This window comes from Dasypus novemcinctus, chromosome 6 (genome assembly GCF_030445035.2).
Source record: "Dasypus novemcinctus isolate mDasNov1 chromosome 6, mDasNov1.1.hap2, whole genome shotgun sequence".
Lineage (NCBI taxonomy): Eukaryota > Metazoa > Chordata > Mammalia > Cingulata > Dasypodidae > Dasypus > Dasypus novemcinctus.
Genome location: NC_080678.1, coordinates 109768972 through 109795542, shown reverse-complemented (window position 1 = coordinate 109795542; position 26571 = coordinate 109768972). Strand labels below are relative to the sequence as shown.

Sequence of the window (26571 nt, the reverse complement as noted above, 5' to 3'; positions counted from 1 at the left end):
CTGTCACCCTGGGCTTTCTGAAGCAGAAAGTGATCTGGGTCCCAATAGCACCAGTGAAACAAAAAATTAACCTGTGGGCAAAATGCTGGGGTGGCCTCCTAGCTCAGGGCGCCCGTGAAAATGACAGACATTGGGTTTGTAAGGCAGGGCTGTTTGCTGCTGGCCTCTAGGCCTCTTCTGGTGGTGAAGGGAGGTGTAGTTGTTTCTCCATTTGAGCTCCATATTTTACTACTTGTTTGTAGTTGAAATGGTGTTTTATATCATTTTTTCCACCCAACAGAATTAAGGCAGCCGCAGGTGTGAAGATCATGGCAGTCAGAGTCAGCAGTGAGGACCACTGGGCGGTCCAGGAGGAAGTCGATAACGGCAGTGTGCAGACAAGTGCCGCCCTCACCTGCGTGGGCCATCGCCCCGACCTGCAGAGCAGGTAAGCGCCAAGACCCTCAAGGTACCTGAGCAGTGGTGGGGCTGGGGGTAGCTGCAAGAGGTGATAGCAAAATAGTGTGTGTATCAATCAAGCGTGCTCCCCATCGACCGCTCGTCAGCACAGAGCAGTCCCACGGCTTCTGCTCGGCTCCATTGTGGGACGTGCCTCTGAGGCTTTTATTCCTTAACCTCTCTATACACAAATGACCTCATTAGGGTGGCAGTCTCAAAAATTACCTCAGTCAACATTTTTCACTGCATGGGGTTTGATAATGGTATTTTAAACATTTTATTATTACCATTGTTGGCAGGAGCTGAAGACTAAAGTGGGGAAAATAGAAATGATTTTCGTGGCCAGGAGAAAATGGACTTTATTAATGGGCAAAACGAGGATGGCTGTAGCTCTTGGATAATTGCCCCTTAGTGGCTAGTACACGCCTGGGATTGGCACATGCTTAGACCAAACAGGTCTCCAGACTTCAGAAGGTTAAGTCGGGTGAACTTGGCATTGCAGGCAGGCAGCCTGTCTTCTCCAGCATAGACACCAGCCTTGGGGTTTCCGGGGCTGAGCTCACCTGGGCGGCAGAGAGGCCATTGCTAGGAATCTTGCATCAGGAAGCCCAACAGGTAGCGAGTGCTCTCTCCCCTGTGGCCACGGTCTTAGCCCCCAGGCTCTCTGCCTCCATATCCTCTCCTTTGACTGAGCTCCCTTGTCTATGGGGCAGGTCAGTGCTTTGACCAGAATGCCACTCTGACCTGCCCTCCCCACTCTGGAGCCATCATTGATTCCACTGTCACCCAGGATGAGGGTGAAAATCCTCAGCTCCCGCCCGAGTCCCTCACAGGCCTGCCACGTAATGCTGTCTACTGCCCCTCGCATTCTCTGTTCTGCCTTCTCGAGTCTGTGCACAGTCCTAGGTCTGCAGTGTTAGGCTGGGAGGAGGAACTCTATCGTTGTTTGCAGAATGAATGGGTGAGTGGGTGGGAGGAGCCTGAGACTGCCTGAAGGGCTCGGGCTTGCCTCTTCCAATGAGCTGTCTGATGAGCGCTACCTGTTCCTGGGTGGCCCCAGCGGGCCACGTTGGACTCTGTCTGCTTTTGAAGATGTCTTTTAAAGGGAGAGAAGTGACTCAGGCTGAGTGGCCCAAAGCCTTCTGTTAGAGAATTATCGATCAAGGCTCTGTGTGGCTCTTACTTGAAACTCAGTGTTCTGGTCATTGTCTTTTACGTCTGGTGACAGAGCTTTCAGTCTGCAACTTACTGGACCAATGGTTTTCCTAGACCTTTGTATGTGCCTGCTGAACAGTTCCAAATCCTGAGTTGTTAATATGTGGCGAGAGCCTGGGGTTTTTATACTGGTCCAGGCACCTTCAGTCATAAGCAATAGAGTGCTGCTGGGTGTCAGCTGGCAGTCTGCCACACCCCTCGGGGGTTACAGTTTGATTCTCTGCTTTGCACAGGGGCTCTGTGTGTTTGTATCCCCGGTGGAAGATGTTCTCTTGGCTGCTGGGGTGGTTATCAGGTGGGCTTTGTTCAATTGATGCCATAAACTATTATACTAATAAAGTCCCAGCAAAACAGTGACCTTTAGCCTCTCTTGTAAATGGGAAGGTTCAGGAGTAGACTGGGACCAGGAACATGTGGACACAGATAATGAGGCAGTATCCTTAGTGCCTGTCTCCTTGTCTTTCCTCCAGGTTGCCTTTTGCTCAGGCTGACTCTTCCCTCCTGGTGGCACAATGGCTGCCAGCTGCTGTCAGCATCCATCCCACTGACTTAGGCACTTTAGGAATAAAGCTTCCCTTCTCAGACAGGCCATGCCTCATGTCCTAGGGCTCGTCGTCACTGGCTCTATTGGGGGTAGCTTGGATCACGTACCCACCCGGCACCAATTGCCGTAGCCAACCCTGGATGTAGAAGGTAGATTGGCTGCACCTGAATGACATGGACTTGGAGGGGAACAGAGGGATCCCAGGAAGAAGGATACTGGGGCGGAGGGAAACAGATGGCCCTGCAGCTGCCGTCGTCTAGCCGACTCTCCTCTTGTACTGGTGTGGTCTGAGGAGCTTATGCTGCCTCTTTGGCCTCAGCGAGGCTGTCTGGGTGTTTGCTGGTGGAATCCATGGCCTGTGCATAGGAAATTAATTTGTTGAAATCTTTGACTGATCACGTGGTAACGTTTTAAGTGGAAAACAACACAGACCATGGTTGTCACTTTTGGTTTTGTGAGAATCCACTTTGCATTCTCTTTCAAAGAGCTAACAAAGGTTCCATGAGAACAAAAGTAGTTGTGTGAGGAGACTTCCAGAAGTATGAGACCCTCTCCCCTCCCAGTGTCCTCTTTCTCCTTCCCTTTCTTCACATCCAGTATCTGACCGCTCTTGGGCTGTAGGAAGGGCAGGGATTGTTGCTTTGGCATGATAATTTATGCTTATCCATTTCATAATCTAAATAAATAATTGCTTTTTTATACTTTTTGATGACTTGTGATATGAAATGAGGTGTGAAATACAGGCTCATGGCCGGGTCTGCCAGCTAACAAAGGGAATGTATGAATAGATTCCTAATGAAACATCCTGCGGAAACTTTAATCTCGGGATGGTGACAACCTTGGGTGGAATAATAGAATATAACATACAAACTGCCTGAAACACTGTGATAAGAATTAAAAACGTGTTGAACGTTAAGACCCAATAGAAAGAGAGCCATAGCCTTGATTTAAAATATTTTTAATGATCTCTCATTGTGAGGAAAGTGAGTAATGAAGATAAAAACCAGGTGATAAAGGGTAGGGTTGCCAGAAGAGGAGGGAAGAGATTAGAAAAATAAGCAAATCTGGAAGTGTTCAGAACAGATAACAGCGAACCAGAAGAAATGAAAGCTAGATGATGGGCCGTTTGCATGGAAGCCATGTGCCACCAGAGAGCTCGGGACACGGCTGTTCCTTGAATGATTTCTGTCTGGCTGTTGGAACCCAAACCTCAGAGCAAACAAGCTGCAACTTTTTACGTGGCTGGAAGCCGTAATGCAGAGCACATTCTCATCTGAACATCAGCACGGACAGAGGAAGGGGAGTTTGTGCTTCCACATGGAAGAGCAAATTCCTGCAACAGGTTCCTGCAAAGAAATAGACACGGCTGCATTTTGTAACCCCGCTCAAAGTAAAATGGACATCAAAGTCAAAGTGACCAGAGTGTTGCCATATTTGAAAATCTGGATCTCATCTTTCTGTTTTTATTTGCATGCTTTCTTTCATAAAATATTATAAGTGACTGAGCAGAGGAAGGGATTACCATTTTAATTAACTCAACTAACCCATTGCTTTTTGTGAAACTTAACAGTTGAACATAAAAGCAAAAACCTGTGCTAATGTAAGAAAGTTGCAGTGTCAACTGTCGTTTTATGGATTTGTGAAACATGAGCAGGCTAAATCTTTCCTTTTGCTTAATGACTCTTATTCTAGTAGAAAAAAAAAATGGGACCAGTTCACAGTTAGATACTTCTAACAGCTGCTCTGTTTCTGGAAGTAGGGAGAGTTTTTCTACTTGACTCAGTTTTACATTGGTTTCGTTCCTTCTGTAAAGTGTTTTATTACGAGTAAAAGGTAGTACACCTGGGGCATTTTGGTATGTCTTTGAGAACAAGTTTGGGTGATTCTTTTGTCTATTCCTTATTTTATTTAAAAACCATATTATGCCTGTTAGGTTCCAGACACTATTTTAAGTCATTTAGAAAAATAAACTTTAAAAAGTCTAAAGTAAGAATCCTGTGAGGCAGTAATTGTTGTTATTCTCATTTAACAGATGGGCAAACTGAGGCACAAGTGGTTTAAGTGACTTGCTGAGGCCGCAGAGCCAGTAAGTGGCTGAAACCATCTGACTTCAGAGTTGACCCACTTCCCTACTGCCCTGGGCTGCCTCAGGTGGAGCTGCGATGCACGCCCATCGCGTCCTCCTCCTTCCTGTGCTTCCTCTCTCTGGCTCACGCTGGACGGAAGAGCATGCCCACCGCACCGGCAGACCGCCTGGCATGTGGAAATATGGCTGCAGCCGGTTGAATGATGGCTCCCCAAAAGCTTCATGCCCATGTCCCCACCTGTGGACATGGATGTGACCTTATGTGGCAAAACGGCCTTTGTGGGCATAATCAAGTTAAGGACCTCGGGATGAGACGATCCTGGGTGACCCATTGGGCCCTAAGGCCAATGACAGGCGTCCTTATACGAGAGATGCCCAGAGAAGACAGTCAGGGGAGGGCTCAGAGGGGGACGGCCACAGTCAAGGAGGCCAGGGAGGCTGATGGCTACCCGGTGCTGGAGGATGCAGGAAGGGGGCTCTGCTGAGCTCCAAAGGAGCCTGGACCCTCCACCCAATTCCACACGCCCAGCCTCCGGAACTGTGAGGGCATAAATTTCTGATGTTTCAAGTCCAAGTCTGTGGTATTCTGTTACAGCAGTCGGTGGAAATGAATGCAGGAGCTTAGTGAGTACTTGTGGAATGTGTGAAGCAGGACTTGCCAAACCTGGCTGAACATCAGAGTAAAGGCCTGTGAGTCTTTAAAACGACACCCTCCTGGACCTTAGGTCCAGGGCTCTAGGTGGTGGTGGCACTTAAAACAGGCTCGAGAGTCGCTGGGAGGCAGGAATGAATGAAATATTGCGGAAATTTCTATGAGAAATGAACAACACTGTAAGAAAATAAAGATATTCCATCTTTAACAACTTGAGGATTTGAAAATAGGGATTTAGAAACACACAGTTCTTGGATTTCCAGTGCATTTGAACACGTGCTGTGCTCTGAGTACCAGCCACCACACTTCACGAGGGGTCTGACATTTAGAAAGACCCCAGGCCCCGGGCCTCTCTGTCGTGGATGGCCCCATCTACGGGCCGGAGGTTGATTGTTTTAATTCATGCTCAAAAGCAGCCGCAGAGTTCTCCTACATGAAGCGGAGGACACTGCGTCCCCTCTACACTCAAAAGGCCAGCAGAAGAGAAGGAAAAAAGGAAATATTTGAAAAACATTGTCCCCTTTGTACCTCAAGATGACTCTGTTAGTGATAGGGGAGGGGCTGCAACTCAGAGGCACCCAGGCCATACAGTGGTGGAGGGCCAAACTGGGATTCGAACCCAGTCCTCAGGATCCTAGGACAGTGCCTGGTACATGTGGGTGCTTGTGGCAGTTTGGTGAGTCCCAAAAAGAGAAAGATTATATTTTTAAACTATTCCTGTGGGTGTGATACTCTTTGATTGCATTAAATTCGGTTGAGGTCCCTTTGCTTAGATTGCTTGGTAAGATCACGTTAGGGCTTTCGATGGGACCACGGTAGTGGGCAGGATTTGTGTTGAGGCGCCGCCTTCTCGTGAGGCTGGTTAAAAGGGAGACAGAGCGCGAGACAGACTCAGGGAAAGGAAGCCACCACTTTTGACTCCGCCACGTGAGTGAGCACTAGAGGATCGCCTAAGCACGAAGTCCCTGAGAGGGTGGGCTCACGGGGCAGCTCAAGAGAAGCCGGTGAGCTGGGGAAGGCTGAGCCCGCGGCAGGCATCGGCGGCGTCTTTATTCGCCACGTACTGGGACAACAGGGTCAACAGAGGCTGACTTGGGTGAGAAAGCACCTCTCACGGTGCCTCGGTTTGGACTTCCCATGGCTTTGGAACTGTAAGCTTTTACCCCAAATAGCTCCCCTTTATAAAAGCCAACCCATTACTGGGACTTTGCATCATCAGCCTTTTGGCAAATGAAAACAGCTCCCAACAGATAGCCAGTGAAGGATTCTAAGTCCAGCCCTCTCCTCTCAGCATGAGCCTTACCTCAAAAAGATGAGCGGTGCCCAAGGGAGACTTTGCCAAAGGCCAGTACTTTGGTGGGATTTGGGTGTGCCCCCAATTCCCAGTTTAAACCACATCACCTGAGACCTAGGAAGCTCAGGCACAATCACCACATTGCCAGTTTCTTGCACTGTGAGTCCTTGTAGAACTAGAAATAGAGAAGAGTTTCTCCTGGCAAACCCCAAGTGTCATTTCGCATCTGTCAGGCCCTCTCTTGCTGAGTGCAGATTTCATTTTGAATGTGGGATTTAACTTCTAGATCTCGTCACCTTGTGCAGACAGAAATCGAGCCAGAGCAAACTGGGAACTGTCTTTCTAAAGTTCTGCCAGCACCGTGATTTTAAACCTGAGTCCTCTCCCCAAATTTCTAATGGGCAGTTAGTAACACTAACCAAGGGTAATTTGCAGAGCTACTTCTTAAGAGGCGATGCCAATGAGAATGGCTCTTCATTGGATCTTTTATGGTGGCATTTGCTTTTCAGTAATTTTTAGAAATTTTATTATGACACCTGCCCATGGATCACCATCATCAATCAGATTGTCCATTAAAAGTATGAACCTTCTTCTGATGCAGCACAAGTCTTTGAAAACGGACCTTTGAGTGCCTGCTTCCCTCCCCACCCCCACCTCCTTCCTCACAGTCTGCTGGAGAAACTTCTCCCTGATTTGAAAGCACTCATTTTCCCTCAGCCTGCCTCCAGCAGGGGCCAGTTCACGCGCTGGGCCTTTAAATTTCAAGAAAAGGTTCGTTTAGTTTTCCTTCCCTTTATGGGTGAGAAGAAATCTTCTGAGTCTTTGAAAAGGACCCAGGTTTGATTTCACCCAGCCTGTGGCCAGTGTCCTGTGCCGCTCTGCACAGGTGAAGGCTCAATGGTCATCCGCGTTGTGCTGTGTGCGAGGAGTTCCCATCCTTTCCCTGGACACGGTGTCTGGCAGCCGGATGCGGCCAGAAGGGGCGTGGAAGCCCCTTGCCCCTGAAGATGCTCCTCGGTCCCGACCTTGCCCCCTTTTCCTCCCGATGTTCATTCTGACTTGTCCTCGAGCTCCAGGAGTGCAGACACTGCTTCTTTCCACACCCAGCATCAGGGCCACTTTAGGGACCTGGTACAGATTGACTGAAAGAAGGAAGCAGTGGGGAGGCATGAGTGTGTTAGGGGCACCTGCTCTCCCCTGGGCTTCGCTTTCTTCTGCTAACGCTCCAGAAGGAGTGCTAGAGCGCCGGGTTGGGTGAGCATGGGTGCCACGTCCATTGGTAGCTGGTGGGTTTGACTTTCCAACCGCTGATAATTGGATCATCGCTCTGATGTGGTGTGCAAGTGGTTTAAAAAGGGGTCGCCTGGTGGGGGTGGTGGGTGGCAAGCGGGCCCTTTAGATAGGGTGGGCAGAGAAGGCTGCCAGAGGACATGTGGTTGGCTCTGCGAGGTGAGGAATAAGGAAGGCCAGGCATGCAAAGCCGGGGAGAGCTCTGTGGGCAGAGGGCATGGCGCGCAGGGCTCCCGGGCAGCCAGGGCCACGCAGAACCATGGGGACCTGGCCGAGCTTGAGCGTCGCTGCCCAACAGTTGTCCTCATGCTGCGTCCTCTGCTCCCATCCCATGGTGTTTATGAAGTGCCTCCACCTGCCCAGCACTGTTCCAGGCACTGGGGTCTGCTGGGAATAAAGCCTGCAGGACTGTCATTACTCCCCTGGAACTCATGTTTTGGGGTGTGCATGGGGGGCGGCAGGTCTCCAAAGAAAGAAATATAGAATAACCCATCAGGTGGTACTCAACACTAGTAAGAAGACTAAAGCAGGCGGGGGGACAGAGTGGCAGGGACGTTCTGTTTCAGACAGGGTCTTTGGGGTAGGGTCTTAGGGACAGGGCCTTGAGGGATGGATGTGAGGGTACGGGTCGGCTCGATGTGGGAGAGGACTCTTCCCCCAGGCCCCGGGGCAGCTGGCCCTGGTGGGCTCAGGCCTCAGCTCGGGGGCCAGTGAGGCTGGTGTGGGGCGAGCGGGGGTGGGTGTAGGGGCCAGCTCAGAGAGGGGGCAGGGGGTTGGATTATTAAGGGCTTGCTAGCTCTGAAAGGGCTCTGGGTTCTATTTCAGGGCTGGTGGGCAGCTACTGCAGTGTTCTGCGTGGAAGCGTCATGCTGTACTTTATATTTTTAGAAGTGTGCTGGTTGCCAGGTAGAGAAGGGTCTGTAAGGAGGAAGGCTGGAAGCTGAGAGACCAGGTGGATAGACAGTCCTGGGGCTAGCTGAGACGAGACATGTCTTACTGCCTTGGTCACGGGATGCCCCCACGTTAATGATGATATAATGAAAAAAAGCATATACTGAAGCAAGCGGTGAACAGGCCGAGAATCAGAGGGCCTGGCTCTGTCCACTTTGGTGGAAGGGCCGGTGGGAAGGGGTGGGAACCTCAGGGGAGGCTGGGGTCAGAGCCCGAAGGAAGCGTGTTGGGCCATGTGCTCAGGGACATCTTGCTTTCTGTGGACATCCTCAGTGGAAATGGATGATGTGCTCAGATGTCCCCTCACCCCACCTCTCCCACATGACCCCCTGTCATGGGCAGGAAAGTCCAGGGCTGGGAGAAGGCCATGCCCATTTTCAGGGCTGGAGGCTTCAGGGGTATAGATGGTGGTGGCCAGTGGCCTTGACCGGGCGTCTTACCTTTTGTGCCAGCCAGAGGTGGCTAGATCGAGAAATAAAGTGATCCAGGAGGCTAAAACCAGGATTTGGTCCCTGGTACTTCCAGGGATGTCCGCCTATTGTCTCGCTCTCTGGGCCTCTGCTCCACCCCGGTCTTGTAGAGATGGGGGCTTTAAAGCCCTGTTCCTGTGCTACGGAGACAGAGCCACTCCCGGGACACAGGCTCTTTGCTCCTGCCCTGCCTGGGATGTTGGCATGGAGCAGCGGATTGGCTGCTCCTTGGAGAATTAGTTCTCCAGATCCTGTAAGTGAGAGCAAGGTGCCGTCTCCGTGGTAAGCCATGCTGGTTGTGCTCAGTCGGGTGCATCTGTAGGCTTTTCTTTAATTGGAATATCACCACTCTGATCGCACAGGGAGTTTGGTGCCTGGAGAAAGCTGCCTTTTGTTGAGAGGCAATAGGTTGGTGGGCAAAGGGGATCCTTGAATATTTTCTCTGATATCCAAGGAGCATGACTTACCCTACCCATATTGCCTTGTCATGGGTACCATAGTGTGACCTATTAATTATGAGCTTTGCCTTTGCCAGCTGGGGGTGCAGAGACAGAGAATTTCATTTCTGATGAATCAAGTTGCTTATTTAACAAGCAGTTCATTAGAAAGTATAAAAACTAACCAGGACTGGCTTCAGCCTTTAGCCACAGCTGCTGGGACTGCCAGGCTGCAGTGGAATCAGCGGGCTTTGACGTGTGTGCGTGTGATGTTCCGTGATCACTTGGTGCCAGGCAGGTTCCATGTGTCTCGGCATGAACTTGGCTCAGATTAATTTTCACCTTAGTGAGGACTGTTTTCCTTTCACAATTTGCTTTGGTTCCACAGAGTTCAGAGTTAGCTCATTTGGTTTAGGAATAGTCGAGAAAAGCCCTTGGAAATGAAAAGGCAAGTTGGCCAAGAAAAGTGGGAACCAGGAGGCATTTACTGGAGCATTTGCATCTGATTCTCAGTGAGTGATGGGCAGTGTTACAGGTTGGCTTTCGTTCCCCAGAAGACATAGTTAGGTACCAACTCATTGGAACCTGTGAATGGGACCCACCCTATTTGGAAATAGGGTCTTTGAAGAGGGGAGTAGTCAAGACGAGGCCAAACTGAGTCCAAAATGACAGGTGTCCTCATGGGAAAGGGGGAATTGGACACAGGAAGACAGAGAGAAGGAGGCCATGTGGCAGCAGGGGCAGAGGTGGAAGAGAGCACCTGGTAACTGCCAGCAGCCGGAAGAGGCAAGGAAGGCTTCTTCCCTGCAGGTTTCAGAGGGAGCATGGCCTGAGGACACCTCCATTTCAGACTTCCAGCCCCCAGAACTGGGAGGTCATAAATTCCTATTGTTTAAAGCTGCCCAGTTGGTGATGCTTTGATATGGCAACCATGGGAAACCAAGGCAGGCGGGCATTTCATTACCTCAGAGGATGCCATGTGCTGCACCTCATTGTTGATGAGTCTTGGCCAGAAACCTTCGGGAATCAGCTGCCATAGGTAGCACCTTCAGAGATGCTTATTATGTATTTTAAATAATTGGAGATTTACAGGATTTAGACTCAGCGTGAAAATGACCACTTCCTTCCTTGGTTGTAAATGGCCATGTTGAGTGAGGCTCTCCCCCCGATGTCTGTTAGTGTCTTTGCTGTGAAATATTGCAGCCATCGAGGCGATGCCAGGGTCTTGAGGAAAGAAGTTCTCTCAACACATGCTCTAAGTGGCTTTATTTCAGGAATGACACTTCTATCACCTCCCTCTTTGAAATGCTCTCCAGTTCATCCGGGATTTCTAGGCTTGTAATCATAACTGACCATGCTGATGGTATCCTGAGCTAGACAAAGAAGGAGATGCGCTGTTTTGTATTTTCTGCATTCTCTATTCTACCCATGCCAAAGCTAGGTGTTTTGCTTGCAGTTCACTAGGAAATGCCACGTAGTTCTTTCTCGTTTTTCATTTTAGAAGACTTTCCAGACAGAGTGCTAAACCCGAGGTATTTGTTGGGTGTGTTAGTTTCCTATGGCTGCTGTAATGAATCACCACAAACTTTGAGCTTAAAACAATTCAGAGTCATTCTTTTGTGGTTCTGGAAGTCAGAGGTCTGAAATCAGTCTCAGCAGGCTGAAGTGGAGGTGTTGGCAGGGCTGGGTCCTTCTGGAGCTCCAGGAGAGAGCCCGTTTGCTGTCCTTCCCCAGCTTTAGAGGCTGCCTGCACGGCTCCTCCGTCAGATGGCAGGGCACGTGGTGGCATCTCCCAGTCTCTCCCTTCTCTTCTGGGTTCACTTGCTTTCAGCATCTTGTTTCCCTGGCTTTCTCTCCTTGAATTTCATTCTCTTACAAAGGACTCCAGTAAGAGGATAAGACCCACCCTGGGCCACACCTTACCTGAAGTGACCTCAACTAACGGTCCTGCTTACAATAGATTTACACCCAGAGGAGTGGATTAGCTTTAAGAACATGATTTTTTGGGGTACATACAGTTTCAAATTACCATACTCCACCCTCTGGACCCCAAAAGACATGGTCTTTCCATATGCAAATACATTGACCCATCACAGTATCCCCAAAGCCTTAAGTCATTCCGGTAAGAATACTAAGTACAAAGTCTCCTCAAAATCAGGTATAGGTGTGGTCTGTCCTGGGGCACAGTTTCCCTCCGGCTGTGGAGCTGTGAAACCTAGAGAACAAGTTATCTTCTTCCAATATACAAAGGAGGGACAGTCATAGGATAAACATTCCCATTCCCATAGGGAGAAACTGGAAGGACATCAGGGGTCACAGGTCCCAAACAATCCCGAAATCCTGATATTAGATTTCAAGTCTGAGAGTCATTTTTGGAATGATGTTTTGTCCTCCAAGCCTGATGAAGTGGCAGCCCCACCCTGTTCAAGGGCTTGTGCGAGAGCCATGCTCTTCCCAAACACTGGGGTAAAGGCTCCAACATCTTCAAGAATTGGGGTGGCAGCTGAGCTCTGGGCTCTACCCTTACCAAGCATTGTGGTGGCAGGCAAATTCTCTGCAATCCTCCAAGCATCTGAGACCACTGGGGTTGTAACTCTTTTCCTGAACAAGGGAAGGCCCCCCCTCTCCAAGCTCCAGGGCATACTCATCCTTTCCAGTTTTTCTGCAGGGTGGAGTTTAGACATTTCCACCCTGGTTGCCAAGAAGCATGCCAGCTGTAGGATCCCGCAGTTTCTAGAGTACAGTGCGTTCTTATTATCTGAAATAGCTATGTTCTATGAAGTTGCCACAAACATAAATTAGCAAATACTGACTCATGGCTTCTAGGGGAAATCCAGGGTTAGGTTCTTGTGTGCCTCTGTTCACAACATTTTTATCAGCTGGTCAATACAAACTTTTTTTAAATGTGTGTTTCTGTTTAAAGACTCCTTATTTAAAATATATCATTGATTTATCAACTTTGAAACCACAGCCAACAGCACACGCCTAATAAACCCTATTTAATGCATGAACTTTCTCTGCAAGGCATGTCGCAGCCTTCTTGTGCTTAGGAACACTAGACAGCACTTCAGCACTACGCTTGGGGGTCACCAACAGTAAAATCACTAACAGAAAGTACAAAAATGTGATAGCTATGCCACTAAATTTATCATGAAAAGGACACTTGTTTATAGTAGGAGAGCTGAACAAGGAGGTGGGCATCGCTGTGTTCACCTGCAACTGGGAGCATGCGTGTCAGGTGACTCCAGGTATTTCCTGTTCTGCTCATGTCCACGGATGGCCGTGAAAGTGCTGCAAGCATTGGTTTTGGGTTACAAATAAACTTTGTGAGAAGATGAATAAAAAATACCTTTAAAGGTATGGTTGGTTAAGCTGAGGTCAGACTGGATTAGAGAGGACCCTGGCGTCCTCCTTGGAAGAGGAGGTTGTGGCACAGAGGTACAGGGAGCGAAGCAGCTGCGAGCCAAGGAACGCTGAGGCCTGCTGGCCAGCAGCCACTGGAGGCTGGTGCAGCCCTGCCTGCACGTTGATTTTAGACTTCCGGCTTCCAGAGCTGTGCGACGGTCAATTTCTGTCACTTTAAGCCCCTTCGGTTTTGGGTGCGCTGTCATGGCCAGCCCTAGGAAACTAAGACAGACGGCGGAGGCCCTGGGGGGAATTACAGCCGGGAATTGAATAGCGAGTGTCCATGAGGGGTTTGCAGCTTTGGAGAAGGACCTCAAATTGAGGTCCTTGGACTGAAGATCTGGGAGACGAGGGGCCATGCAGTGGCCGTCAGGGGCCGGTGGGGCTGTAAGGGGCAGCCGGGACCAAGGCCCAGCTGGGACTGGGGACGGCAAGGAGGTGGGAGGCGGGGTGCAGGGAGAGGCTGGAGGGGCAGACTGGCTTCCCTGTCCTGCCCCTCGGGGGCAGCCCAGGGGAGGTCTCCCAGGGGCTTCAGGCACATCCTTCCTGCCTTTCTGGCTCAAACGAACCATCCGGGCTGGCCGCCCTGCTTGCGCTTCTCTCCCACCCTGCCCCCGTCGCCTGGGCAGCTTCGAGGGTCACAGTGGAGACTTGGGCAGAGCCCGGCTGCCTGGGTCTTACCAGCCGTGGGATGCGGGTGGGTTCCTCGGCGCCTCGGGCCCTCACCACTGCAGTGAGGCTCCGAGGGCTGCCCCACAGCCGTCCTCCTCCCCGACAGGCACGGGGTTTGTTTTCTGTTCTTTTTTAAAGTTATAGACTATTTTAAGCGTACTTACAAATGCAGAGGACATTGCAGCAAACATCCATCCATCACATAGCTTTGTCGTGATTTAGCTTTTTGCCAGATTTGCTGCAGGGCTTGAAAAATACAAGAACCAAAAGAAACAAAGGAAACTCCCCTGTCTCGTTCTCCCACCTGCCTCGACCCTGAATCACGTGCTTATCACGGTTAGCAATGATCCGATAGACGGTGTGTGGGGCGTGTTTTCAGACTTCACATGAATGGGATCGTGTGGTAAGAGCCCTTCCGCAGCTCACCCCTTGTGCTCAGCGTGGCGTTTTCTAAGTTAATCTCTGTTGGTATGTGGCGCTAGTTCTTCTGTTCCCCTTGATGTGTAGTTATTCCATTCTACAGCTGTTCTGTGATTTACTTACTCTTCCGCTGATGGGTGAATGTTATTTAAATTTTTTCCCCCACAGCTCTCCGTGCCCATTCTTGGACAAGTAATCTTGAGTAGATCCTCAGGGAAAGTGGCTTTCAAACTGGAGGTGAGAACCCATTAATGACAAGCATACCAAAAGGGAAATGGAATCGCCCAGCGCAGAAGAGAAGGCACCGGCCCATGGCATGTGGGATGGGTTGATTGTGGCCTCCAAGAAGGCTGAACTCTGAACCCCACGTCTGCTGTTGTGGCCTTGTTTGTAGATAAAGTCTTTGTAGATGTCATCAAGTTAAGATGAGGCCACACTGGAGGAGGGTGGGCCCTAAGCCCAGGGCCTGGTGTCCTTGTAAGGGGAGGAGAGATACAGAGAGGAGGAGCCATGAGAAGTCGGGGCAGAGCACCAGCTGCACATCCAGGAGCCAGGGAGGCGTGGGAGGAGGGGAGCACGGCCCCCAGCACCCTGAATTGGGGGCTCTGGAACCGTGAGAGAATCAGCTTCTGCTGCTCAAGACACCCAGCTTATGGTCATCCGTTAGGGCAGCCCCAGGAAGCGACTACTGTGTACAGTATGGAAAAGTGCGATTTTGTAACATTGTAGGGTCTTTGTCTGTGTGTGTTCTGAGCTGTCCCGAAAAATCTACTTATTACCATGGGTTGGAGTGAAACAATATACTGCCGAAGTGCCAGGATCGTACTCAGCAATGGAATTCCTACATCCTTGCGTGTAAGTGTCATCAATTTTCTGTGTTGCCAAATCAGTCCTCAAAGTCGTTGTACCAACTGGTATGTCGCATTTGAGGTTAGAAAGTTTCTTAACTTTCTGAAAGGAGAGGATTTTTCCAGAAGCCTATCCTCGTATATCTCATTGTGAGTTGTTGTTCTTCTGACTTTATTTTATAGACATGCCTTTGGTGTTTTGTTTTCTTAGAGAAACACTCATCTTAATGACATGCTATTTAATTTCTCTGCTGTCAAGAGGCAGAATTAAGTTATTCCTTTTTTTTAAAAAAAGAATGATTTAAGTAGGAAATCATGAATGCAAAATGCTGTAGTTAAAAATCAGTAGATAAGCTGATGGATCATCTGTCACTTGGCTCTTGCAATAAAGGGAAAGAAAGTGATACTTAATCATTTTCAAAAAATAAAAACAATGATGATGGATTTGGTGTATTTTGATGCTGAATGACTCATTAGGGAAAACTGCTATTTTCCAGTTATTAAAGGAACTAGTACCTTCCATTTCCCCCTTGATCAGACAGGACAAATCAAAGAATTCTTTTTTTCAAGGGCATATGAGGTCCGTTTAAACTGTTTAAACATGTGAACAGTTGCTACTAATCGTTGACTCAACTGGAAATCCTATATCTAGGTGGCAAATCGGTGACCCACAAACCTGTTTTGTTTGGACTACACATTGTTTATTTTTACCCCCTTCCTTTTGGTCTCACTTTGTAAAAATCAGGAGATACTACAAAGTGTGGCGATACTAGACGATCTGGCAGCATTGGGTTAGCATTTGTGAGTGGCCACACTGGCTGCTCAGCTCAATAGACACCGTGCTCTCATGCGCACTACAGTCTCCCACACTCCCTATCGTGCCCCTGAAACTGGGGTTGGCTGGGTGCTGGCTGGTGTTTACCACCACGGATGTAGTGATGCTCTTCTCATAGGAAAGAAGTGTGTCCTGATATCACCATTTTTCAGCTCTGTGACTCTATGGGATTGAATGATGTGCCCCTCCCCACCCATCATGTCTACCTGGAACCTCAGAGCAGGACCCTCTTGACCCTCTGTGGAAATAGGGTCTCTGCAGGATTAAGGTGAGGGTGGAGACCCTGGATTAGGGGGCCCTGAGTTCCAGGAGTGTATCCTCAGGGGAGACAGAAGAGGACACAGAGACAGAGGAGAAGGCCATGTGGAACTGGGAGGGATGCAGCCACAGCTAGGGGACCCCGCAGGATGCGGCAATCCCCAGAAACAGGTGAGAGGCAGGGCACAGCTGCCCGTCAGCACCTCCCGAAGGCACCACGGGCCCCTGCGTTGGACCCCAGCCTCCACCTGTGAGTGCACAGGTTTCTGTTGTTTGAAGCCACCCAGTTTGGGGTCATTACTTACGGCCCCCCAGGAACCCAAGGCAGTACCCTTAGACATGCTATTAAGGTTCTTGTGCCTCAGTTTCCTCTTTTAATTTTTAAAAGTCTTTAAAACTGGGTGAATAATAGTACTCACCTTAAAGGGCTGTTGTGAGGATCAAAGAAGTTTAGATGTGTAAAGCATTTCAACTGCACCTACAATAATTTAAATTATTGTATCAGCCATGCCTCTGTTGGGTGGGAAATGCAGACAAAGAGATGGAGTGTTTCAAGATACATGAGAAAGCATATTTCTTTGTAGGAACAAAGAATATTCTTCTATGTTTAAATAGGACAACAGAAGATTTCTAAGTTGAAAGAAACAACTAAGATACCCATGAGAAACAAAATTCAGGACACTCTGTGATACACAGAGAAGGCATATGCTGGAAAACTTAATGAATCCATTAAAGGGCTTAGGTTTCCAGCAGGCCTTCTGCCCACGCGCAGAGGAGCCGCTGCTGCCGCTGCACCTGCAGTCGTGGCTGACTCTGCACTTGGTCCCCCTCATGGAGGGAGCTGCTGGCCCCCCAGGCATCAGAGCCCCTCCTGGCCCCGTGTTCTCCATTGCCTTGAGGAGAACTCCCTGGGACCCAGGGGAGAGGAGCGCGTGTAGAGCAGGGGTGCCGGGGCTGCAGGCAGAGAGCTGCGTTCCTGGCGCTCCTGGGCTCTGTAGGCCCCGGGAGCTGGTGACCCCAGACTCCGGGGATTCTGCTGCAAGCCGAGCTCTCCTGCCCCTCCCTGCAGGCTCACTGCGGGGATTAAATGGAGTAAAACAAAAAAGCAGCTTCTTCCCTCGGCAGAAATCCACCCCAAAGATGTGACTCCAGATGCAGCGCTTTTTGAAGATTTTTTCCTCTAAAATGGATTTTTTTTTTAAAAAAGCAGAGTTTACACAATTAGGGGAATGAACATGGACCCTTACAGAGCATTTCAAGTTGCATTTGGGTTTCTCCCCAGAAGCGCTTTCGGATTCCCCTTTTACCTCTGTCAAAGCCCTCAAGCAATAAAGCCATCACTGCGGGCGTCCTGGGTGGGGCGGGGGCCCCGGGCAGGTTGAAAAGGCTCCCGCCAGGGGCCTGCTGCGGGCCTGGTGTGCTGCCGCTGCCTGAAGAGGGAAACTGGAGGGGGTTGTTTAAACTCATGTCAGCCGACACCGGAGGGGCTCGAGTTGGGATGGTTTTGTGGTTTGTCTGAACCTCTACAGGAAGGTAAAATGCCACCGTCATTTAGATGTATGGTCTTTGGAGTCAGCGCTGGGTTCCAATCCAGGCCCTGTCATTTAGTCATGGTGTGACCTTGGGTGATACAAGACCTCCGTGACTCAGTTTCTCACCTGTGATCTGGGGAAAAGACTAATCCCCACTTACTGTGGGGATTAAATGAGATGATTCATGTAAACTGTTGAGTTTGGTGTCTGGGGAACAATCTCTTCACAAAGGGAGGAGAAGTTTGGGAGCAAGGGCCCTGTGTGGCAGGGGACCCCACTGTGCCTGAGCCGAGCCCCTGGGAGGTGTGCCTCTCTGTGGCGTTTGATCAGCTGGTGTAAAGCCAGGCTGTCCTGTAAGTGGATCGGTGTTTCTGGCAGTCGAAATGCCTATCTTTGCATGGCATCTCTGGATGCTAATTTAAGTTTTGACAAATGCTGAGAGGATGGACGAAGCGGGTCTGGGGGTCAGGGTTGGCCCCTGGTCTCCAGTCGGTACCCCTTAGACACTGGCCAACCACTCCCTGCAGTCACGGGCAGGCCTCCAGTTTCTCCTTATCCCAGGACACGGTCGGATTCCCATTTGTCATCCTGATTCTCTGACATGCTGACCAGCTCCTCCACTCACCAGAGACCTTCCCTTCTGCGAGGGTCTATCGTGGAAAAAGCAGCGCCCGCCTTGGGTGGCGCTGCCTGCAGCACTTCCAGCCTCTCCTTCTCCAAGCAGAGCACGGGCTTCTGTCCTTCCTTTCACTCACACATGTCAGTCAATAGTTCTCGGAGCCTGAGGTGCGCAGAGGAGGGGGTCCCAGAGGTTCCAGGGTAGCCCGCCGTGGCCCAGCAGTGGCCAGGAGAAGGGCGCTGTGGGTGGAAACGTTTATGGGCCGTGAGCTTTGAACTTGGTGCAGGGTGGGGTGGGGGCTCATGGGATGTCCTGTGTCTCCCGGGGCTCCACAGAGCCAGAGACCCTGCTGAGGGCAGTGCTGACGTGCCCTCGTCTGTGACTGTCAGTCCCTGGTCGGCTGCTAAGTGGCAGTTCTGGGACCCCTGCTGGAAGAGGTGACGGTTCTCCACTGGAGGGGTTTTGAGGAGCTGGTAACAGCCACGGCTGTGGGGTTTGCCTTCCGTGTGATGGCCTGGTACTAGTTCTTTCTTAAGATAGAAAGTGAATTGATCTTCAGTTGAAATGGAAACAACTTATAATTAAACATTTGCAGCCAAAGTGTATTTATAGTTAAGGTGGTTACATTTTTCATTGCCAGCAGATGCCAGTGAAGCAAGAAAAATGTGTGTGCGTGTTTAAAATCTGTTAACAATGGTAGTCTTTATTCTATTTGTTTTCTCTGGTGCCTTAGTGACAAGAAAATAGAAGGCAATTGTGCACCGTGAAATTGAGTTGAATTGGGAAGGGCAGGGCTCGTGAAAAGTGTATTTTTTTTCCTGTGGCAATTCATTCAAGTTGCCTTCACCGTCTGTTAAAAATGTTTTATCTATTTGGGGTTTGCTGGGTAGAAGTAAGTGTCTTTTCCACACTATTGATCCACTCACTTCTCCTTTGTCTTAAAGATGAGGTTGGTCACTTGCCTCATTTGTATACAGAAGGTTTGAGATCTGTAGCTGGATAAAACAATCCTAAGTAACTGGAATAATATCTCTCTGTTATATCTGCTTTGTATTCTGTGTAGAACATTCCTGTTTATTTTAACTTTGCATAATTTAAAAAGTAATACAAAGTCATTGTTGAAAAGTTGGAAAACAAAAAGCATGAAGAACCACTATTAATATTTTTTCCTAGTTCCATTTAGTGTTTTCAGCCTATGAATTTATTACAATTTTCTCTCCTGCTTTTTTCAGCTTAACTTCTTTTCATAGGTTTTTGCCATTGTGGTTGCAAACTTACTATAAACTTCTGATAGCTCCTCACTGTTATCTCAAATGGGTGCAACAAAATTTACTTAACAGTTTCTCTAGTAGAGGCCAATTAGGTTGTTTCTAAATATTTTACTGTTCTAAATAAATCTTGAATCTTTGTCTTTTACATTCTTTCTTTAGGTAAATTCCCAGATGTGATTTCACAGGGTATTGACATTTTAAAAGATTTATTATAGAATTTTCAAAACTTCTTTCCAAGAAATACTAGTTAATATTCAACAAGACATATATGATATACACATCTTATCTTTGTAGCACTGAGTGCTATCATATTAACATTCTTGCTTATTTGATAGGTGTGAGCACATATTTAACTATTTTCTAAATTACTTTTTCTCTCTAATGGTGCTGAAAAAAGATTCCAAGGTTTATTGGCCATTTATATTTCTGTTTTTGGATATTGTTTTTCCACATCTTTGGCAGTGAAGCACAGTGGTTGAGAACACAGGCTCTATGTGTTTGTGTCCTGTCACTAACTAATGACCTTGCTACCTCAGTCCCTTCATTTGTAAAATGGGGACAATAATGTGCCACCTATGCCAGTTATCAGTTTATTGTTTCTCAGCTCCACTTCACGCTTGCTCTGGAATAATGGGGTGGACTCCACGTATTTCTCCTTTGCGGTGAGCATGGTATTAACCTTCGCTGGTAGAGGGTGCTGGAGAGACACGCAGGAGGCAAAGCCCTCTGTTTTGTCTTCTTGCCACTGCTTAGCTTCACTGGTGTGTGTGGTGGACATCCAGTGAACACATGAGACACAGAATAATAAAGTATCCAGTTCAGTTCTTCATACATAGAAAGCAGCCAATAAGTTTTAGTTCTTTTCCTTCCCCAATTCAAGTCCTCCACTGTCAGAGAGAAAGAAGTACTTCATTTGGCATTCATAATAATATTATGAAATCATCAAGGTAGGTGTTATTTTATCTACTTTTGCAGATGAATAAAAACCAGGACACAAAGGTTTTTTTTTTTTTTTTAATGATTTAGCTCCACACAGGTAGTAGTTAGTATCAAAGAAGGGACCTGAGTATTGCCTCTGGGATTTGTTTTTACTTTACTTAGAAGGTAATAAATTACTCCATCCTCTGCAGATCCGTGGTGAATTGTACCTTTCATCACTGTGAAGCGACTCTCTTTATCTCTATTTGTACTTTTTGTCTTAACATCTACTTTGACATTACTATTATTATACCAGTTTTCTTCTGGTTACTGTTTGCATGGTGTATGTATTTTTCAAACTTTTAATTTCAACTTTGTGTCTTAGATGTTTTAGTTGTCTTCCTTGTATTTTTTTATTTTGCCACTGTCAATCTTTTGCCTATTAAATGGCATATTTTGTCCATTTACATTTAATGTGATTGTAAATATTTTGTGTTCTAACCTATGATTTAATTTTTTTCTCATTGCCCCTTCTCCTCTTTATTCTTTTCTTGCTTTCTTTTGGATTCATTGAAGGAAAGGAGGGAAAAATAAAAAAAATTAGCTTGGAAGTTATACAATATTTTATTATTTTATTCCACGTCTTTTCTACTTATCAAAGTCTAATATTTTTGGAAACTTTACCATCTTTTTGGATGACTCCTTATAATATTCTAATTCTATCTATCATTCTTGCTACTTACATGCCACTGTTGTTTTTTTTATATTTTTTTCAATAAAAGACATTATTAGTGTTGTTTTATATAGGCAATATTCACTTATTTTACCCATGTATTTGCCATTTTCTTTGTTCTTTTTCCTTTCTGTGTCCCTGGTCTTCCATTTGGGATCACTTTTCTTCTGCCTTCTTTAGTGTATACTATAGATCAAGATCATCAGTTCTTGTTTGTCTGAAAATGTTTCCATTTCATTTTTATTCTGGAAGAATATTTTCCCTGGCAATAGAAATCTAAGTTGGCAATTATATTCTTTCGGCACTTTGACTATATCATTATATTGTCTTCTGGATAACATTGTTCTTGTTGCACAGTTATTTTCAGTCTAACTATTTTTACTTTCAAAGCAATCTTTCTTCTTTTTGTATCTACTTTTTAAAAAATAAAAAATTTTAAGGTGTAATTTGGATGCAGTAAAATACACTAATTTTAAATGTACGTTTCAATGAATTTTGACACATTTATTCACCCACGTAATCAGCACCACAATCAAGGTGCGGAATATTTCCATGATATTTTGAAAGTTCCCTTGTGCTGCTTTGTCACAGTCAGCTTCCCTCTCCTATGTTTCAGGCAACTGGTGGCCTGCTTTCTGTCTCTATAGATTAGATGGGTCTTTATTTTAGAGTTTGATATAAATGAAATCATATGGTATGTACTCTTTGTGCTGGCTTCTTTTGCATAGCATAATGTTTTTGAGGTTAATTTATGATGTCATGTGTATCAGTATTTCATCCCACTCCTCAGCTCCAAGTAGTGTTCCATTGTAGAGACACAATTTGGTATCAGCCAGTTCATGGACATTTGGTTGTTTCTAGTTTTGGGCTATTAGGAATAAAGCTGCTATGAATATTTATGTACAAGTCTTTGTGTGGATATATGTTATCATTGCACTTGGGAAAATACCCAGGATAGGATTTCTGGGTCATTATGGCAGTTATAAAAAACTGCCAAATTGCTTTTCAAGCTCATTGTATCGTTTTGTACTTCCTACAGCAAATGAGAGCTTCAGTTACCCTATATCCTTGCCAACATTTGGCATTCTTTTCTTTAATTTTAGCCATTCCAGTGAGTAAATTTAGGGGTTTTTCATTGTAGTTTTGTTTACGTTTCTCTAATAAATCAAGGTGTTGTGCATCTTTCCCTAGGCTTATTTATAATTCTTACATCTTCTTCGGGAAAATGTTCAACTCTTTGGCCCATTTGAAAAAATGGAGTTGAGGAGTGGGTATAGCTCAGTGGTTTGATGAAATGAAAAGAAAAGAAAAGAGAAGAGTTTCCTTTGAAGTTTCAAGAGTTATTTTTATAAAGTGTACCAGTCCTTTAATATATACATGTTCTGCAAACATTTCCTCCTAATGTGTGGCTACTCTTTTCATTTTCTTATTTATTTTTTTGTTAAATTACTTTTATTATTTTTTAATTAATTAATTTTAAATGTTACATTAAAAAAATATGAGGTCCCTATATACCCCTCCACCCTCCTCACCCCACCCCTCCCATAACCACAATCTCCTCCATCATCATGGGACATTCATTGCACTTGGTGAATACATCTCTGAGCACTGCTGCACCACATGGTCAATGGTCCACATTACAGTTTACACTCTCCCCCAGTCCACCCAATGGGCCATGGGAGGACATAAAATGTCCAGTAACTGTCCCTGTAGTACCATCCAGGACACCTCCAAGTCCTGAAAATGTCCCCACATCACATCTCTTCTTCCCATTCCCACCCTCAACAGCAGAAAGTGGTAATGGCCACTTTCTCCATCTCAGTGCTACATTTACTTCCATTACTAATCACATTAGTTCCAGAATAGAGTATAAGTAAGTCCATTCTAATCTATACTCTATTCCTCCATTCTGTGGACCCTGGGATGGTTATGTCCACTCCACCTCTGTATCGAGAGGGTGCTTTGATTTCACTTGGATGATGGATGCAACTCTCCTGTTTGCAGTTGTAGGCACTCTTGGCTCCCTGGTGTGGTGGTTGACCTTCTTCACCTCCCTGTTAGCTGACTGGGGTAAATCCAATAAGCCAGAGGGTAGGAGTTGCAAGTCTGTTGAGGCTCAGGGCCTGGTTATCACATGGAGAGTCCAGAGATTCAGGTCCCCTGGGTATACACTAAACCCCAGCGCAAACCACAGGTCTGGTAAAAGTGACAGGAGAGCCTTGTGAACAAAGATCATACCTGAGTCCAACTCCATCATGCTCAGGACCACAGACTCCAAAGTAGGGACAACTGACATGGCACTGAAGTCCATCTGCCATGGCCATAGAACCTGTGGGTCTCTGTAGCCCTCAGAAGAACCAATACCTGGGGTTGTATCTACTTTAGCTGTCTCTGGGACTTTGCTGAGGTGTGCATAAGGGCGACCCTTCTGATGACCTCCCAGCTCTTTTTTGGAGACTCATAGCCATATAAACTCATTTGTCCTTTCCATTTCCCCCTTTTACTCAGGATCAAAAAGCATTTTTAACTCCTGATATTACATGTAGGCTGAGATATTCTGCTGGTCTGAGTTGACCCTTTTATTCAAGGTTGTTCTCCAGCTACATCATCAGCTGGTACTTGGTAGTAATCCCTCAGTGCCAGGGAGGCTCATCTCCTGGAGTCATGTCCCATGCTGGGGGGAAGGCAATGCATTTACATGCTGAGTTTGGCTTCGAGACTGGCCACATTTGAGCAACACGGAGGCTCTCAGGAGGTAACTCTTAGGCACCTTGCAGCTCTATTTCAGGCCCACAGGCCCACAAGCATAGTTATTAGCATCAAGGGCTCATTGTTGGACGATCCTTCCTTATTGGTCTTAGCCATTGCACTCGGGGTATTGTTGCTGTTCCATTAGGGAATGCGACAGAGCTCCCCTGGCCGGAAACTCAACACTCCCCCAGCCATCGTTCTCAACTGTAACCACTATGAAAATATCCAAACATTTTTATGCACCCCACACATATGCCCTGGAGAACTCCCTCCCAACCATGCGCCCCCCCATCAATAACACCCCACACCAGTATTCCTCCCCTGCCACCATCGAACCCCTCTGTGGTCTAAAACCTCCCTGAAAATGAAGCCCAATGTATTGCCAGGTTCCATTAAGTAAAATGGAACATAGTGATGGATTTAGAGGTTAGATATAGAATACATACTAATTTAGAAAAATTAAAGTAAAATAAATTGGGGTATCAAAAAATTAAAAAATGCAAAAGCTTTGTTTTTGATGTTTTGCCTTCCATCACTGCAGTAAGTGTTGCCCTGTATGCACATTGGCAAGGCAACTTCTTCCATCTCTTCCTCAGGGTCTATGTCCTTTCTTTTACTTTTTTCTTTTTTCTTTTCTTCTAATTATTAAGCTTGTCTTCACAAGTTTTAGACCACAGTAATTCATATATACAATATACAGTACTCCCACATATTCAACATCAGACACTTTGTCCCTTCCCCAGCAATAATCTTTTTACATGTTCATACTATATTTACTGCAACTGATGTACAGATATTGAGACAATAGCTTTCAAACATGGTTACACTTGGGTTTACATTGTGTTCTGTATTTTAGACTACACACTTTTCTAAATTTTTAGTTATCTTATGTTTTACATTATGATTTATATTTTAGCCTATAGGCCTCTATATATTTTTGGTGTAATTTAACATGTCCTATATCCATCCTTGCATAATCTTGTGGAACACTTCCATTGCCCAACAGTTACACTGATTCCACCTATTCAATACCTCTTTCCCCCTCCCCTCAGGACCCACAGTGACAATCACTCTTCATTGCTTGAAGGGCCATGTTCAGAGATACTTGCAACAATGTTGAGGGCTTGACATGTTCGACTGCCCTAATGCATTGGGAGCCACGATTGCTCTCGAAAGATACAATTCCCTCTATTTGAGAACATCAGTCCTCCCCAGGATGTGGGTATACCTTCACTCTCATTGTATGGGTTTCCATCCAATGATATAACCCACTACAACAAAATGAGCATGGGCACACTCCCTAGAAGCCTGTCCTGTGTCAGATTCTCCCCTTTAAGTGTCTTAAACAGGTAACCTTCCTTATTATATTTTTGAAAAAGTTTTCTCAACAATATACTTTCAACTACATACCTGACAATCTCCTATGTTCATAGGTTCCCCCACCCTCCCCCCAGTTTCTTGGGCCATATTACCCATCCTCCCATCCCTAGCCCCCCTCAAGCCCACAAAGCCCCACCCAAAGTTATCCCTATGCCACCATTTTATCCCTTCCCTGTACAAATACTTACCTCCAGCTTATCATAGATTTCACCCATGTAGGTGTCAGCTCGCAACCTTCCTCTACCCCCGAAATTCCTTTAAGCCTATCACCCAGTCTCTAGCTCTCTGAGGCAGCTTGGTTTACTTATTTCATATCATTGAGGTCATGTAGTATTTGTCCTTCAATGCCTGGGTTGCTTCACTCAACATATGTTTCTCAAGATTCATCCATGTTATCACATGTGTTTGTAGTGTATTCATTCTTAAAGCTGAGTCATATTCCATTGTATGTATATACCACATTTTATTTATCCATTCATCTGTTGATGGCATTTGGGTTGATTCCAACTTTTGGCGATAGTGAACAATGCTGCTATGAACATTGGTGTGCATATATCGGTTTGTGTCCTTGTTTTCATTTCTACTGGATATATACTCAGCAGTGGAATTGCTGGGTCATATGGCAAATCTATAGCTAGTTTTTTGAGAAACCGCCAAACTGTCCTCCAAAATGGCTGGGGGAAACGGACTTGGCCCAGTGGTTAGGGAGTCCGTCTACCACATGGGAGGTCCGCGGTTCAAACCCCGGGCCTCCTAGACCCGTGTGGAGCTGGCCCATGCGCAGTGCTGATGCGCGCAAGGAGTGCTGTGCCACGCAAGGGTGTCCCCCGCGTAGGGGAGCCCCACGTGCAAGGAGTGCGCCCATGAGGAGAGCCGCCCAGCGTGAAAAGAAAGTGCAGCCTGCCCAGGAATGGCACCGCCCACACTTCCCGTGCTGCTGATGACAACAGAAGCGGACAAAGAAACAAGACGCAGCAAATAGACACCGAGAACAGACAACCCGGGGTAGGGTGGGGTGGGGTGGGGAGGGGAATTAAAATAAATAAATAAATCTTTAAAAAAAAAACCAAAATGGCTGGATCCTTCTGCATTCCCACTAGCAGTGGATGAGTGTTCCCATTCCTCCACATCCTTTCCAGCACTTTTAGTCTTCTGTTTTTTTCATAACTGCCAATCTTATAGGAGTAAGATGGTATCTCATTGTAGTTTTGATTTGTATTTCCCTAATAGCTAGAGATTTGGAGCATTTTTTCATATGCTTTTTAGCCATTTGTATTTCTTCTTTGGAGAAGTGTCTGTTTAAATCTTTTCCCCATTTTTAAATGGATTGTTTGTCTTTTTATTTTTAAGATATAGGAGTTCTTTATATATGCAGGATATGAGTCTCCTATATATGATATATGGTTACCAAATATTTTCTCCCATTGTGTAGGCTCTCTTTTCACTTTCTTGACAAACTCCTTTGAGGTGCAGAAGACTTTAATTTTGAGGAAGTCCCATTTATCTATTTTAGCTGCTCGTGCTTTTGGTGTGAAGTTCATGAAGCCATTTC

General features: G+C 46.7%; 1 protein-coding gene across 1 annotated transcript in view; it reads left to right on the top strand.

Annotated features, from left to right (window-relative positions):
- The first annotated feature begins 308 nt into the window (after positions 1-308).
- LOC131278929 (transmembrane protein 132B-like) overlaps positions 309-26571 on the top strand; it is a 94509-nt gene continuing 68246 nt past the window's right edge. The window contains exon 1 of the mRNA XM_071215570.1: positions 309-427. Within this exon, the coding sequence (XP_071071671.1) occupies positions 309-427 (119 nt within the window). The remainder of the gene's footprint in view (positions 428-26571) is intronic.